At 43.6% G+C, this 16666-nt stretch overlaps 1 protein-coding gene across 1 annotated transcript; it reads right to left on the bottom strand.

The window, feature by feature from the left end:
• Window positions 1-677: 677 nt before the first annotated feature.
• Window positions 678-15862, bottom strand: cnga4 (cyclic nucleotide gated channel subunit alpha 4). Its single transcript, XM_036965240.1, has 8 exons — window positions 15747-15862; window positions 15337-15438; window positions 14592-14698; window positions 13141-13724; window positions 12559-12804; window positions 11768-11933; window positions 10800-11321; window positions 678-682 (listed from the first exon to the last, which is right to left on the bottom strand). Exons 1-8 carry the CDS (start codon window positions 15860-15862, stop codon window positions 678-680), a joined length of 1848 nt encoding a protein of 615 aa, XP_036821135.1.
• Between the last annotated feature and the right edge of the window lie 804 nt (window positions 15863-16666).

Below are 16666 nucleotides of genomic sequence, written 5' to 3'. Positions count from 1 at the left end.
CGGTAGTCTGATAGATCTGTCTGAAGAGGAGAGACAGTAGTCTGATATGTCTCAGATTTAAGAGGAGAGGCACAGTAGTCTGATATATCTCAAATTGAAGAGGAGAGACACAGTAATCTGATCTCAGATTGAAGAGGAGAGACACGGTAGTCTGATAGATCTCAGATTGAAGAGGAGAGACATGGTAGTCTGATAGATCTCAGATTGAAGAGGAGAGACACAGTAGTCTGATCTCAGATTGAAGAGGAGAGACATGGTAGTCTGATAGATCTCAGATTGAAGAGGAGAGACACGGTAGTCTGATAGATCTCAGATTGAAGAGGAGAGACACAGTAGTCTGATCTCAGATTGAAGAGGAGAGACATGGTAGTCTGATAGATCTGTCTGAAGAGGAGAGACAGTAGTCTGATATGTCTCAGATTTAAGAGGAGAGACACAGTAGTCTGATATATCTCAGTCTAAAGAGGAGAGACACAGTAGTCTGATATATCTCAAATTGAAGAGGAGAGACACAGTAGTCTGATAGATCTCAGATTGAAGAGGAGAGACACAGTAGTCTGATCTCAGATTGAAGAGGAGAGACACGGTAGTCTGATAGATCTCAGATTGAAGAGGAGAGACACGGTAGTCTGATAGATCTCAGATTGAAGAGGAGAGACACGGTAGTCTGATAGATCTCAGTCTGAACAGGAGGATGAAGAAGAAGAAAGAGAAAACAGATGATTGTGGTGGATGTAGTTCATCAGGGCTCTAGTGATGTGGTTAATGTAGTTCATCAGGGCTCTAGTGATGTGGTTAATGTAGTTCATCAGGGTTCTAGTGATGTGGTTAATGTAGTTCATCAGGGCTCTAGTGATGTGGTTAATGTAGTTCATCAGGGCTCTAGTGATGTGGTTAATGTAGTTCATCAGGGTTCTAGTGATGTGGTTAATGTAGTTCATCAGGGCTCTAGTGATGTGGTTAATGTAGTTCATCAGGGCTCTAGTGATGTGGTTAATGTAGTTCATCAGGGCTCTAGTGATGTGGTTAATGTAGTTCATCAGGGTTCTAGTGATGTGGTTAATGTAGTTCATCAGGGCTCTAGTGATGTGGTTAATGTAGTTCATCAGGGTTCTAGTGATGTGGTTAATGTAGTTCATCAGGGTTCTAGTGATGTGGTTAATGTAGTTCATCAGGGCTCTAGTGATGTGGTTAATGTAGTTCATCAGGGCTCTGGTGATGTGGTTAATGTAGTTCATCAGGGCTCTAGTGATGTGGTTAATGTAGTTCATCAGGGCTCTAGTGATGTGGTTAATGTAGTTCATCAGGGCTCTGGTGATGTGGTTAATGTAGTTCATCAGGGCTCTAGTGATGTGGTTAATGTAGTTCATCAGGGCTCTAGTGATGTGGTTAATGTAGTTCATCAGGGCTCTAGTGATGTGGTTAATGTAGTTCATCAGGGCTCTAGTGATGTGGTTAATGTAGTTCATCAGGGCTCTAGTGATGTGGTTAATGTAGTTCATCAGGGCTCTAGTGATGTGGTTAATGTAGTTCATCAGGGCTCTAGTGATGTGGTTAATGTAGTTCATCAGGGTTCTAGTGATGTGGTTAATGTAGTTCATCAGGGTTCTAGTGATGTGGTTAATGTAGTTCATCAGGGTTCTAGTGATGTGGTTAATGTAGTTCATCAGGGTTCTAGTGATGTGGTTAATGTAGTTCATCAGGGCTCTAGTGATGTGGTTAATGTTAGTTCATCAGGGCTCTAGTGATGTGGTTAATGTAGTTCATCAGGGCTCTAGTGATGTGGTTAATGTAGTTCATCAGGGCTCTAGTGATGTGGTTAATGTAGTTCATCAGGGCTCTAGTGATGTGGTTAATGTAGTTCATCAGGGCTCTAGTGATGTGGTTAATGTAGTTCATCAGGGCTCTAGTGATGTGGTTAATGTAGTTCATCAGGGCTCTAGTGATGTGGTTAATGTAGTTCATCAGGGCTCTAGTGATGTGGTTAATGTAGTTCATCAGGGCTCTAGTGATGTGGTTAATGTAGTTCATCAGGGTTCTAGTGATGTGGTTAATGTAGTTCATCAGGGCTCTAGTGATGTGGTTAATGTAGTTCATCAGGGCTCTAGTGATGTGGTTAATGTAGTTCATCAGGGCTCTAGTGATGTGGTTAATGTAGTTCATCAGGGCTCTAGTGATGTGGTTAATGTAGTTCATCAGGGCTCTAGTGATGTGGTTAATGTTAGTTCATCAGGGCTCTAGTGATGTGGTTAATGTAGTTCATCAGGGCTCTAGTGATGTGGTTAATGTAGTTCATCAGGGCTCTAGTGATGTGGTTAATGTAGTTCATCAGGGCTCTAGTGATGTGGTTAATGTTAGTTCATCAGGGCTCTAGTGATGTGGTTAATGTAGTTCATCAGGGCTCTAGTGATGTGGTTAATGTAGTTCATCAGGGCTCTAGTGATGTGGTTAATGTAGTTCATCAGGGCTCTAGTGATGTGGTTAATGTAGTTCATCAGGGCTCTAGTGATGTGGTTAATGTAGTTCATCAGGGCTCTAGTGATGTGGTTAATGTTAGTTCATCAGGGCTCTAGTGATGTGGTTAATGTAGTTTATCAGGGCTCTAGTGATGTGGTTAATGTAGTTCATCAGGGCTCTAGTGATGTGGTTAATGTAGTTCATCAGGGCTCTAGTGATGTGGTTAATGTAGTTCATCAGGGCTCTAGTGATGTGGTTAATGTAGTTCATCAGGGTTCTAGTGATGTGGTTAATGTTAGTTCATCAGGGTTCTAGTGATGTGGTTAATGTAGTTCATCAGGGTTCTAGTGATGTGGTTAATGTAGTTCATCAGGGCTCTAGTGATGTGGTTAATGTAGTTCATCAGGCTTCTAGTGATGTGGTTAATGTAGTTCATCAGGGCTCTAGTGATGTGGTTAATGTTAGTTCATCAGGGCTCTAGTGATGTGGTTAATGTAGTTCATCAGGGCTCTAGTGATGTGGTTAATGTAGTTCATCAGGGTTCTAGTGATGTGGTTAATGTAGTTCATCAGGGTTCTAGTGATGTGGTTAATGTAGTTCATCAGGGTTCTAGTGATGTGGTTAATGTAGTTCATCAGGGTTCTAGTGATGTGGTTAATGTAGTTCATCAGGGCTCTAGTGATGTGGTTAATGTAGTTCATCAGGGCTCTAGTGATGTGGTTAATGTAGTTCATCAGGGTTCTAGTGATGTGGTTAATGTAGTTCATCAGGGCTCTAGTGATGTGGTTAATGTTAGTTCATCAGGGCTCTAGTGATGTGGTTAATGTAGTTCATCAGGGCTCTAGTGATGTGGTTAATGTAGTTCATCAGGGTTCTAGTGATGTGGTTAATGTAGTTCATCAGGGTTCTAGTGATGTGGTTAATGTAGTTCATCAGGGTTCTAGTGATGTGGTTAATGTAGTTCATCAGGGTTCTAGTGATGTGGTTAATGTAGTTCATCAGGGTTCTAGTGATGTGGTTAATGTAGTTCATCAGGGTTCTAGTGATGTGGTTAATGTAGTTCATCAGGGCTCTAGTGATGTGGTTAATGTAGTTCATCAGGGCTCTAGTGATGTGGTTAATGTTAGTTCATCAGGGCTCTAGTGATGTGGTTAATGTTAGTTCATCAGGGCTCTAGTGATGTGGTTAATGTAGTTCATCAGGGCTCTAGTGATGTGGTTAATGTAGTTCATCAGGGCTCTAGTGATGTGGTTAATGTAGTTCATCAGGGCTCTAGTGATGTGGTTAATGTAGTTCATCAGGGCTCTAGTGATGTGGTTAATGTAGTTCATCAGGGCTCTAGTGATGTGGTTAATGTAGTTCATCAGGGTTCTAGTGATGTGGTTAATGTAGTTCATCAGGGTTCTAGTGATGTGGTTAATGTAGTTCATCAGGGCTCTAGTGATGTGGTGAATGTAGTTCATCAGGGCTCTAGTGATGTGGTTAATGTAGTTCATCAGGGCTCTAGTGATGTGGTTAATGTAGTTCATCAGGGCTCTAGTGATGTGGTTAATGTAGTTCATCAGGGCTCTAGTGATGTGGTTAATGTAGTTCATCAGGGCTCTAGTGATGTGGTTAATGTAGTTCATCAGGGCTCTAGTGATGTGGTTAATGTAGTTCATCAGGGCTCTAGTGATGTGGTTAATGTAGTTCATCAGGGCTCTAGTGATGTGGTTAATGTAGTTCATCAGGGCTCTAGTGATGTGGTTAATGTTAGTTCATCAGGGCTCTAGTGATGTGGTTAATGTAGTTCATCAGGGCTCTAGTGATGTGGTTAATGTAGTTCATCAGGGTTCTAGTGATGTGGTTAATGTAGTTCATCAGGGCTCTAGTGATGTGGTTAATGTTAGTTCATCAGGGCTCTAGTGATGTGGTTAATGTAGTTCATCAGGGCTCTAGTGATGTGGTTAATGTAGTTCATCAGGGCTCTAGTGATGTGGTTAATGTAGTTCATCAGGGCTCTAGTGATGTGGTTAATGTAGTTCATCAGGGCTCTAGTGATGTGGTTAATGTTAGTTCATCAGGGCTCTAGTGATGTGGTTAATGTAGTTCATCAGGGCTCTAGTGATGTGGTTAATGTAGTTCATCAGGGCTCTAGTGATGTGGTTAATGTAGTTCATCAGGGCTCTAGAGATGTGGTTAATGTAGTTCATCAGGGCTCTAGTGATGTGGTTAATGTAGTTCATCAGGGCTCTAGTGATGTGGTTAATGTAGTTCATCAGGGCTCTAGTGATGTGGTTAATGTAGTTCATCAGGGCTCTAGTGATGTGGTTAATGTAGTTCATCAGGGCTCTAGTGATGTGGTGTATTTTTTTAAATAGAGATGTATTTTTTTCTTTATGGCCTGTGTCTCAATTCACATGGCCGTTTGTCAGACCGGGAGACATCCCAAAAATCAGTCTTCTCACAAAAATGTCAATAGCATCCGAACGGTATAGCCAGCATAATGAATAATATGACCACTCTATGTATACTGTATACTGTAGATACATACCAGTCAAAAGTTTGGAGACTAACAGTGAAGACATCAAAACTATAAAATAACACATATGGAATCATGGAGTCACCAAAAAAAGTGTTAAAAAAAATTCAAAATATATTTTATATTTGAGATTCTTCAAAGTAGCCATCCTTTGTCTTGATGACAGCTTTGCACACTCTTGCCATGTTCTCAACCAGCTTCATGAGGTAGTCACCTGGAATGCATTTCAATTAACAGGTGTGCCTTGTTAAAAGCTAATATATTTTCTTCTTAATGCATTTGAGCCAATCAGTTGTTTTGTGAACAAGGTAGGGGTGGTATACAGAAGATAGCCCTATGTGGTAAAAGACCAAGTCCATATTATGGAATATTTCAAGAACTTTGACAGTTTCTTTAAGTGCAGTCGTAAAAACCATCAAGCACTATGATGAAACTGGCTCTCATGAGGGCCGCCAAAGGAAAGGAAGACCCAGAGTGACCTCTACTGCAGAGGATAAGTTCATTAGAGTTAACTGCATCTCAGATTGCAGCCCAAACAAATGCTTCACAGAGTTCAACAAACAGACAAATCTGAAACATCAACTGTTCAGAGGAGACTGTGTGATTCAGGCCTTCATGGTCGAATTGCTGTAAAGAAACCACTACTAAAGGACACCAATAAGAAGAAGAGATGAGGAGGTGAGCAAATCCAAAAGCTGTGACGTGTCCCTTTACGCTTCCTGGAATACGCCTTTATTCTACTAGCTTAAAGAGAATGCAGCCACATAATGTTGCTTCCCTGGATAAAAAAAAATTCATACATGATATGCCTGACAGAGAAACGCCTGACAGAAATTCAACACCAGGTGAAGTTCCTAACTGCAAACATTCAATCAATACATTCAAGAAATACAGTGCCTTGCGAAAGTATCCGGTCCCCTTGAACTTTGCGACCTTTTGCCACATTTCAGGCTTCAAACATAAAGATATAAAACTGTATTTTTTTTGTGAAGAATCAACAACAAGTGGGACACAATCATGAAGTGGAACGACATTTATTGGATATTTCAAACTTTTTTAACAAATCAAAAACTGAAAAATTGGGCGTGTAAAATTATTCAGCCCCCTTAAGTTAATACTTTGTAGCGCCACCTTTTGCTGCGATTACAGCTGTAAGTCGCTTGGGGTATGTCTCTATCAGTTTTGCACACCGAGAGACTGACATTTTTCCCATTCCTCCTTGCAAAACAGCTCGAGCTCAGTGAGGTTGGATGGAGAGCATTTGTGTCAGGCGTTTCTCTGTCAGGCATATCATGTATGCATTTTTTTTTATCCAGGGAAGCAACATTATGTTGCTGCATTCTCTTTAAGCTAGTAGAATAAAGGCACTGTATGTGCCTTTCAAATAGGTTTGTTGAAATATATAAATCTCAGTGGAGGCTGCTGAGGGGAGGACGGCTCATAATAATGTCTGGAACGGAGCGAATGGAATGGCATCATAGAAACCTGGTGTTTTATATCATTCCACTTCTATTCCACTCCAGCCATTACCAAAAGCTCCAATTAAGATGCCACCAAATAGAATGGAATCATAGAAACCATGTGTTTTATATCATTCCACATCTATTCCACTCCAGCCATTACCAAAAGCTCCAATTAAGATGCCACCAACCTCCTGTGATGAATGATTGACTGCAATGACTATTCTGAATGACTATTATATACAGTTGAAGTCGGAAGTTTACATACACCTTAGCCAAATACATTTCAACTCAGTATGTCACAATTCCTGACATTTAATCCTAGTATAAAATTCCCTGTTTTAGGTCAGTTAGGATCACCACTTCATTTTAAGAATGTGAAATGTCAGAATAATAGTAGAGAGAATAATTTATTTCAGCTTTTATTTCTTTCATCACATTCCCAGTGGGTCAGAAGTTTACATACACTCAATTAGTATTCCGTTTCATTGCCTTTAAATTGTTTAACTTGGGTCAAATATTCTGGTAACCTTCCACAAGCTGCCCACAATAAGTCGGGTGAAATTTGGCCCATTCCTCCTGACAGAGCTGGTGTAACTAAATCAGGTTTGTAGGCCTCCTTGCTCACACACACTTTTTCAGTTCTGCCCACAAATTTTCTATAAGAGTGAGGTCAGGGCTTTGTTATGGCCACTCCAATACCTTGACTTTGTTGTCCTTAGGCCATTTTGCCACAACTTTGGAAGTATGCTTGGGGTCATTGCCCATTTGGAAGACCCATTTGCGACCAAGCTTTTAACTCCCTGACTGATGTCTTGAGATGTTTCTTCAATATATCCACATAATCTTCCTGCTTCATGATGCCATCTATTTTGTGAAGTGCACCAGTCCCTCCTGCAGCAAAGCACCCCCACAACATGATGCTACCACGGTTGGGATTGTGTTCTTCGGCTTGTAAGCCACCACCTTTTTCCTCCATTCATAACGATGGTCATTGTGGCCAAACAGTTCTGTTTTTATTTCATCAGACCAGAGGACATTTTTCCAAAAAGTACGATGTTTGTCCCCATGTGCAGTTGCAAACCATAGTCTGGATTTTTTATGCCGGTTTTGGAACAGTGGCTTCTTCCTTGCTGAGCGGCCTTTCAGGTTATTTCGATATAGGACTCGTTTTACTGTGGATATAAATACTTTTGTACCTGGTTCCTCCAGCAACTTCACAAGGTTCTTTGCTGTTGTTCTAGGATTGATTTGCACTTTTCGCACCAAAGTACGTTCATCTCTAGGAGACAGAACGCGTCTCCTTCCTGAGCGGTATGACGGCTGCGTGGTCCCATGGTGTTTATACTTGCATACTATTGTTTGTACAGATGAACGTGGTACCTTCAGGCAGTTGGAAATTGCTCCCAAGGATGAACCAGACTTGTGGAGGTCTACAATACTATTTCTGAGGTCTTGGCTGATTTATTTTGATTTCCCATGGTGTCAAGCAAAGAGGCACTGAGTTTGAAGGTAGGCCTTGAAATACATCCACAGGTACACCTCCAATTGACTCAAATTATGTCAATTTGCCTATCAGAAGCTTCTAAAGCCATGACATCATTTTCTGGAATTTTCCAAGCTGTTTAAAGGCACAGTCAACTTAGTATATGTAAACTTCTGACCCACTGGAATTGTGATACAGTAAATTATAAGTGAAATAATCTGTCTGCATACATTTTTTGGGAAAAATGACATGTGTCATCCTAACCAATTTACCAAAACTAGAGTTTGTTAACAAGAAATTTGTGGAGTGGTTGAAAAACAAGTTTTAATGACTTCTATTGACCCTAAGTGGATGTAAACTTCCTACTTTAACTGTAAAACTATTGTAGCTCATTTTCAGCGTTTAAGTATTAAAGTGATAATAGAATAGTGGTAGCCTATCGAAAGCTTGGAACTATAAGGTTCTATCAGATTTCTTGTCAAAATCTAGTTATTGACTTGTTGTGTTCAATGTTCTCTATCTATATAGTACTCCAAACACCCCCAATTCATGTGGGTAAGTTCAAAAGAACACGATGTAAAAAATTGCTGACACCATTCAAACCAATCAGGGTTCGGGAACTTGTTGTCATCGTGGTACATTGGTCAGCACTTTGCAGTCCTGTCAAGAGTGAGGTATAACTGTATTCTTTTTTGCAGTCCTCTCCACACCAATCCCATTCTCTCCTTCCCTTGATCCCCGTCTGTCATCCTCTCTCCTCTCTACTGCTCCACATCTTATTTTTCCTTTTGTTCCTCTACCCGTCCTGGTCTGTAGTCCTGCTTCCCCTCCTGGTCTTTAGTCCTGGTCTTTAGTCCTGCTTCCCCTCCTGGTCTTTAGTCCTGGTCTTTAGTCCTGCTTCCCCTCCTGGTCTTTAGTCCTGGTCTTTAGTCCTGCTTCCCCTCCTGGTCTTTAGTCCTGGTCTTTAGTCCTGCTTCCCCTCCTGGTCTTTAGTCCTGGTCTTTAGTCCTGCTTCCCATCCTGGTCTTTAGTCCTGGTCTTTAGTCTTGCTTCCCCTCCTGGTCTTTAGTCCTGGTCTTTAGTCCTGCTTCCCCTCCTGGTCTTTAGTCCTGCTTCCCGTCCTGGTCTTTAGTCCTGCTTCACATCCTGGTATTTAGTCCTGCTTCCCCTCCTGGTATTTAGTCCTGGTCTTTAGTCCTGTTTCCCCTCCTGGTCTTTAGTCCTGGTCTTTAGTCCTGCTTCCCCTCCAGGTCTTTAGTCCTGGTCTTTAGTCCTGCTTCCCGTCCTGGTCTTTAGTCCTGCTTCCCCTCCTGGTCTTTAGTCCTGCTTCCCCTCCTGGTCTTTAGTCCTGCTTCCCGTCCTGGTCTTTAGTCCTGCTTCCCCTCCTGGTCTTTAGTCCTGCTTCCCCTCCTGGTCTTTAGTCCTGATTCCCATCCTGGTCTTTAGTCCTGCTTCCCCTCCTGGTCTTTAGTCCTGGTATTTAGTCCTGCTTCCCCTCCTGGTCTTTAGTCCTGCTTCCCCTCCTGGTCTTTAGTCCTGCATCCCGTCCTGGTCTTTAGTCCCGCTTCCCCTCCTGGTCTTTAGTCCTGCTTCCCCTCCTGGTCATTTTTCCTGCTTCCCCTCCTGGTCTTTAGTCCTGCTTCCCCTCCTGGTCTTTAGTCCTGCTTCCCCTCCTGGTCTTTAGTCCTGCTTCCCCTCCTGGTCTTTTGTCCTGCTTCCCCTCCTGGTCTTTAGTCCTGCTTCCCCTCCTGGTCTTTAGTCCTGCTTCCCCTCCTGGTCTTTAGTCCTGCTTCCCCTCCTGGTCTTTAGTCCTGGTCTTTAGTCCTGGTCTTTAGTCCTGCTTCCCCTCCTGGTCTTTAGTCCTGGTCTTTAGTCCTGGTCTTTAGTCCTGGTCTTTAGTCCTGCTTCCCGTCCTGGTCTTTAGTCCTGCTTCCCCTCCTGGTCTTTAGTCCTGCTTCCCCTCCTGGTCTTTAGTCCTGCTTTCCCTCCTGGTCTTTACTCCTGGTCTTTTTGTCCTCTACATGTCTTCCTATCCTCTCTCTTATTGTCCTCTACATGTCTTCCTTTCCTCTCCCTTATTGTCCTCTACATGTCTTTCTGTCCTCATCTACCTTATTGTCCTCTATATGTCTTCCTGTCCTCTACATGTCTTCCTGTCCTCTCCCTTATTGTCCTCTACATGTCTTCCTGTCCTCTACATGTCTTCCTGTCCTCATCTACCTTATTGTCCTCTACATGTCTTCCTGTCCTCTCTCTTATTGTCCTCTACATGTCTTTCTGTCCTCATCTACCTTATTGTCCTCTATATGTCTTCCTGTCCTCTACATGTCTTCCTGTCCTCTCCCTTATTGTCCTCTAAATGTCTTCCTGTCATCTATCTTATTGTCCTCTACATGTCTTCCTGTCCTCATCTACCTTATTGTCCTCTACATGTCTTCCTGTCCTCATCTCTCTTATTGTCCTCTACATGTCTTCCTGTCCTCATCTCTCTTATTGTCCTCTACATGTCTTCCTGTCCTCATCTACCTTATTGTCCTCTACATGTCTTCCTGTCCTCTCTCTTATTGTCCTCTACGTGTCTTCCTGTCCTCATCTCTCTTATTGTCCTCTACGTGTCTTCCTGTCCTCATCTCTCTTATTGTCCTCTACATGTCTTCCTGTCCTCATCTACCTTATTGTCCTCTACATGTCTTCCTGTCCTCATCTACCTTATTGTCCTCTGCATGTCTTCCTGTCCTCTCTTATTGTCTTCTACATGTCTTCCTTTTATCTCTCTTATTGTCCTCTACATGTCTTCCTGTCCTCTTCTCTCAGTCTCTTGTTTCTCCTTCCTCTCCTCCTTTATCCTCTCCATATCCTTCATCCTTTCCCTCACCCTCATCCTCTCTTTTAGTGTCTTCCGCGTGCTTCTCTCCCTCATTCTCTCTTTTAGTCCCCTTTGCCTGGTCCTCTCCCTCCGCCTCTCCTCGCTCCCCCTCAACTTCCATCCCCACCCCATCCCTTCTCTCCACCTCCCCTCCCTCTCCCTCCTCAGGCGAGTTGTCCTCCCAGCCCTCTGTCTCTAGCTCCAATTGCTCCACCCTGGCCAGGATCTTGCGGTTGCTGGACTCCAGCTCTGCCATTAAACGGGCCAGCTTGGTCTGCAGGGTGTTCAGGTTACCCTCCAGTCTCTCCACCTTGACCTCCACCTTCTCCTCGTCCTGCTCCTCCTCGCCTTCCGCGGCCTCCACCAACATGCCCATCTTAGTGAGGATCTGACGACCCTTCTCCTCCAGGTGTCGCTTGGCAGCTGGGAACTCAGACAGCACGTCTGTCAGGTCCTCCTTGGAAAGGCTGAACAGGTCTGAGTGGCCGATGCTGCGGATGTTGGCCGTCCGACGGTTGCCTGATTTGTTTCCTGCCAGAGGATGAGGAATGTTGTATTTGTGTGAGGCATTTTGACATTTCATTTGCTTGACTTCTACTCTAAAGTCTGTACTGTGGGTCCATTGAGACATTGTGTTGGAATGTTAGGGACATGACTGTACATTAAGACATTGTGTTGAGTTATTAGGGACATGATTGTCCATTGAGACATTGTGTTGGAATGTTAGAATACTAGAATGTTGGAATGTTGGAATGTTGGAATGTTGGAAAGTTGGAATGTTGGACTGTTGGAATGCTGGAATGTTGGATTGTTGGAATGCTGGATTGTTGGAATGCTGGATTGTTGGAATGTTGGAATGTTGGATTGTTGGAATGCTGGAATGTTGGATTGTTGGAATGTTGGAATGCTGGAATGTTGGATTGTTGGAATGTTAAAATGTTAGGGACATGCTATAAATGTGCTGAATTACTCCTCACCTTTGATGTTCAGGATGCTAATTTCCCCGAAGAAATTGCCGTCACTCAACACAGCGAACTGTGTGATGCCATCGTCTGCCACCACAGCCAGTTTCCCATCCTTAATGATGTACATCTCATGTCCCACGTCCCCCTTTCTGCACACGTACTCCCCGGGACTATACACCTACAGGCAAGAGGACATGTCTGGGAAGTCATGGCTACAGTCGCACAAAAAAACAACAAAGTAATGTTTAACTGAAATATTGTTCTCTAGCATGAGTCAAGTTAGCAGTCATATACATGTCAACCGCCATTGACTACGCAGACATAACAAGAATTGCACCCGGCTTTAAAGGGACAATTTGCAGTTAGAAAAAGAACAAAGCTGATACCCCACCGCTAAGTTTGTGAACAGCTAACGGACGGGGCTGGAGAAATGACTGGCCATCCATGATATCAAAGTGATACTTTCAACCAGGATTAACAGTGGGTAGGCTAGCGGTTAAGAGTGTCAGGCCAATAACTGAAAAGCAGCTGGTTCGAGTCTTCGAGCTGACTAGGTGAAATCTGTAGACGTGCCCTTGAGCAAGGCACTTAACCCTAATCACTCTGGATAAGAATCGTCAGCTAAATGTGTTTGTTTTAATTTACTTTGTTTACAAACAAAGGAGTTAAAGAAGCTTACATTTTGGGTTCTGACGGAGTAAGTTGTATCCTTCAAGAATCAATGGTTGTATATATTTTAAATTTATAAGTCCAAAAATGGATGTAGCAACTGCAGATTGTCCATTTCACCCTTGACCTCTGACCTGCGGGATGAGTTTGAGCACCAGCTCCTCCAGCAGACTGGTCTCACAGTTCTGGAAGATGGTGACCTTGGAGAGCGTTGGCAGATGTACGCTCACAGCGATCTCCGTCTGCAGCTGGACGGGAAGCTGCTGCAGGATCTCGTTCTCCCTCGTGATCTTACGGTTGATGTACAGGTGCTGGTACCAGTCGTTGACACGGTTACGCAACTCCTTGCTGATGTACCTGTTGCGCAGGTAACCTTTGACCTGGAATGAAATAAAGTAGAATTAGCCAGGCCTGTCCCAAATCCTGGGATCCTTCAGAAAGTATATTGCCACTGGGAGAGAATGCAAGGCAAACTCTTTTAGGGGAAAGGGTAACAGAGCTATCCATCAAATTTATTTGATAAATCTCTTTTTTTACATCAGTAGTTGTTGCAAAGTGCTGTACAGATACCCAGCCAAAACCCCAAATAGCAAGCAATGTAGAGGCAGAAGCACAGGGGCTAGGAAAAACTAAGGCTGCCTGACCCCGACCCACCACCCCCATGTCCCTGACTATAAAATAGAGGAGAAAACAATACTCTGGCCCCGACCCCTCACCAGCTCGTGGTTGGGGAAGAAGACGTTGTCTCGGTCCCTGAGGTTGGTGATGACGTTCCCCACGTTCCCCACGACGGAGGCAAACACCAGAACGGCGATCAGCAGATCAGCAATCATAAACAGGTACTCCTCCTCGCGGTCGGGCAGTGGCGTGTCGCCCACCGTGGTGAAGATCTGCGCAGAGAACCAGAAGCAGTAGATGTACTGGTGCCTCACTGGGGAGAACATAGGGTCGGTGATGTTTGGGTAAACCCAGCGGTCCACCCCGAAGCCGATGTAACTGGACAGGGCGAAGTAGATGCAGGCGTTCCAGTGGATGAGCACGAAGATGTAGAGCATAAGCTTGGAGATGCGGAAGGTGTTGGGGTAAGAGGTACGGGTCTCCATGCGGTCCATGGCTTCGTTGAGCCGGGAGATACGGAGGAAGCGGTTGACCCTCACCAGTGGCTGGTTGATGCCGAAGTACAGATAGAGGAGGTCAGTGGGCAGTAGGGAGGCCAGGTCCAACAGGAAATGTGAGGAGAAGAGGTACCGCTTCTTCAGACGGTCCCTGTCCTGCACCAGGATACCCTGTTCTAGGAAACCTGCAGGTGGCAACACAGCACAGATACAGTCTGGGTCAGAGTTAAGTTCATATCACCAGAGATATAAAAAAATATGTATTTCATAACTTAACTAAGCCTCGGAGTCATCACGAAAGAAAAGGAAGTCATTAACTCTCTCTCCGTCCTCTTACAGAATTCAGTCATGGGCTCTCCACATGGGCTTTTCACATGCTTTTAAGAGCATTAAAGAGCAACTGCCTTTAAAAAAATAAAAAATAAATCCTTTGAAAACGGCCTATGTGGCGTCGATATGAGTCAGAAAGTATTATTCTAGATGTATGAAAGCATAGTTATATTATCACAGCAATCCGTGTGTCACAACAGGTAAATGATGGTTGGGTTTTGATTTGACCATGTTAATTTGCCCACTAACATGGTGTGAACAGCTGTGGTGATTGCTCCTTATCCAATAGCATTAGACAGTGAAACAGACCTGTCCAGCAGACCGACTTAGTTTACATAAGACAACACTTTGCAAATACTGCACCAAACACCTTAGATGTAAAATTGCGCAACTAAAACATCCACGGCAAAAACAGATTTCTTGTGTTATCTTAGATTCATTCTGGGGATTTTGAGCAAGAGATATTGGCTTCCGTGTCTACAGTGTCTCATGAGGGACAATCATAATTAACCAAACCAGGAATCGAAAAATAAACACACGTGCCAATTGGCGTGTTCAGTGACTTTTTAAAATACCACTGTGGATTGTGTTGTTCAGTGACTCTTTAAAATACCACTGTGAATCGTGATCTAGTAAGTACAATAATGACAAAAGATGTTCTCTAACCCAGCACTGGCAGACCACACACAGTTCCTATATGTAGAAAAATGTTTTATCTTTACCAGTGCGAAATTTGATGATGGTGTCAGCCACGTACAGGAGATCGGAGCAGTAGTCCAGCGTGAGCCACAGTGTCAGGAATTCATCCTCTATTTCCTTAAAGCATGTCCTAGAAAAGTAGGTCAAATTCCATTTTCAAATGTCATCTTTTTTTTATTTTAAATTTTACCCAATTTCATGGTATCCAATTGTTAGTAGTTACGATCTTGTCTCATTGCTACAACTCCTGTACGGGCTCGGGAGAGGCAAAGGTCGAAAGTCATGCGTCCTCTCCGAAACACAACCCAACCAAGCTTCTTTAAGACAGCAGAGAAAACACCATGCACCTGGCGACCTGGTTAGCGTGCACTGCACCCGGCCCGCCACAGGAGTCACTGGTGTGCAATGAGACAAAGATATCCCTACCGACCAAACCCTCCCTAACCCGGACGACGCTAGGCCAATTGTGTGTCGCCCCACAGACCTCCCGGTCACAGCCAGCTGCAACAGAGCCTGGGCGCGAACCCAGAGTCTCTGGTAGCACAGCTAGCAATGCAGTTCCCTAGACCACTGCGCCACCCGGGAGGCTACAAAATGACATTTCAATCGGTTTACATGTTTCAGGTTTCTGTGAGGTCCATTTATTATTCAGGTGGATTATAGACCACTGGCACCTGTAGAAATTATACTACAATGCTAAAATGCACATTGAGCCAGCCAAATGAAATATTATTATTATTATTATTATTGTACATTTGAGACACTCACCTACAGATGATGATGATCCAGTTGTAGAAGACGGGGAAGATCATGACCTGGAGCCATCCATAATAAAACTCCTCTGATGGGTCAACCACCCACTCCGTCCATCTGATCAGGAGATGGGCAGAGAGAAATATCACAAACATCCTGGGTGATTCACATTCAGATCAACTTTATTAGCATGAATGGCACGAAGCCACTGTTTCTAAAGCGAAGTGAGATAATGACATCAACAATACCCATAAAGGTAAAAAATAAATACAAAATAAATAGTAAAGGTGATTAGATTAAAGGAGTAACATACAACAACATCAATCTAGAGCTGGGAAAAGCATCTATAATGTTATAACTTATTTTAAATTATAAATTGTATCTATGCCATCATGTATCCGTCATGTTTTGCCCAAGTCTCTTACTTCACTTTGGGCTTTGCCGGAAGCTTCTTCTCATCTTTCCCCTCCTCTTTCTTCTCCTCTTCATCGTCCTCTTTCTGCATCCGATGCCACCTGAACACCCTCGCCCATCGGTTCATTCTGCCCTTACCTAATCTGTCAAAAGTTTTTGCCTCAGTCATAGGCCCTCCCTGCGCCTTCGCCCTGATGGTCCAGCAGAGGTACCTGGTAGTAATAAGGGAGTAGAAGTGTAAGCTGCCCGCACAACTCTGTTGTCTGGTGTTATAGCGGCATTGCTGTGTTAACATGACAACAAGCCAAGCCTACCTGAGCAGCGGCACACCTGTTGATCACGCTGAACTGTCTCCGCGGGAGGGGAGCAGGTGACTCTCTATCCAGGCGGCAGGTAGATCCCTTCAGGGACCTCATTTGTTCATGAACCAACTAGCCCTGCCGCAACAAATCCCAAAGGGTTTAGATGGTGTCGACTTCTCAGTTCATTTGATAAGGATAGGCTATAAAACAAACAATGATGTAATCTTAGCCTGTGGTTTTATTAAATTGAGCTGAAATATGTTCTACAGTCCTCCTCTGGTTTAACCAGATAAATACATCTTATGTATTTTGTGGGAGTCCAAGATTCCTTGGAGGATGTACGTCTTAGCACCTACTCTTGTAATTAAATCAGAGGACCACCACAGATTATCTTTCAGGCTACCATGGATTTTGCCTGAAATCCAATATGGCTTCCGAAATCCAATATGGCTTCCGAAATCCAATATGGCTTCCGAAATCTAATATGGCTTCCGAAATCCAATATGGCTTCCGAAATCTAATATGGCTTCCGAAATCCAATATGGCTTCCCAAATCCAATATGGCTTCCCAAATCCAATATGGCTTCCGAAATCCAATATGGCTTCCGAAATCCAATATGGCTTCCGAA

Source organism: Oncorhynchus mykiss, chromosome 3 (genome assembly GCF_013265735.2).
Source record: "Oncorhynchus mykiss isolate Arlee chromosome 3, USDA_OmykA_1.1, whole genome shotgun sequence".
Taxonomy (NCBI): Eukaryota; Metazoa; Chordata; class Actinopteri; order Salmoniformes; family Salmonidae; genus Oncorhynchus; species Oncorhynchus mykiss.
The sequence above is the reverse complement of the archived record's forward strand: the minus strand, read 5'-3'. Positions and strand labels throughout refer to the sequence as shown.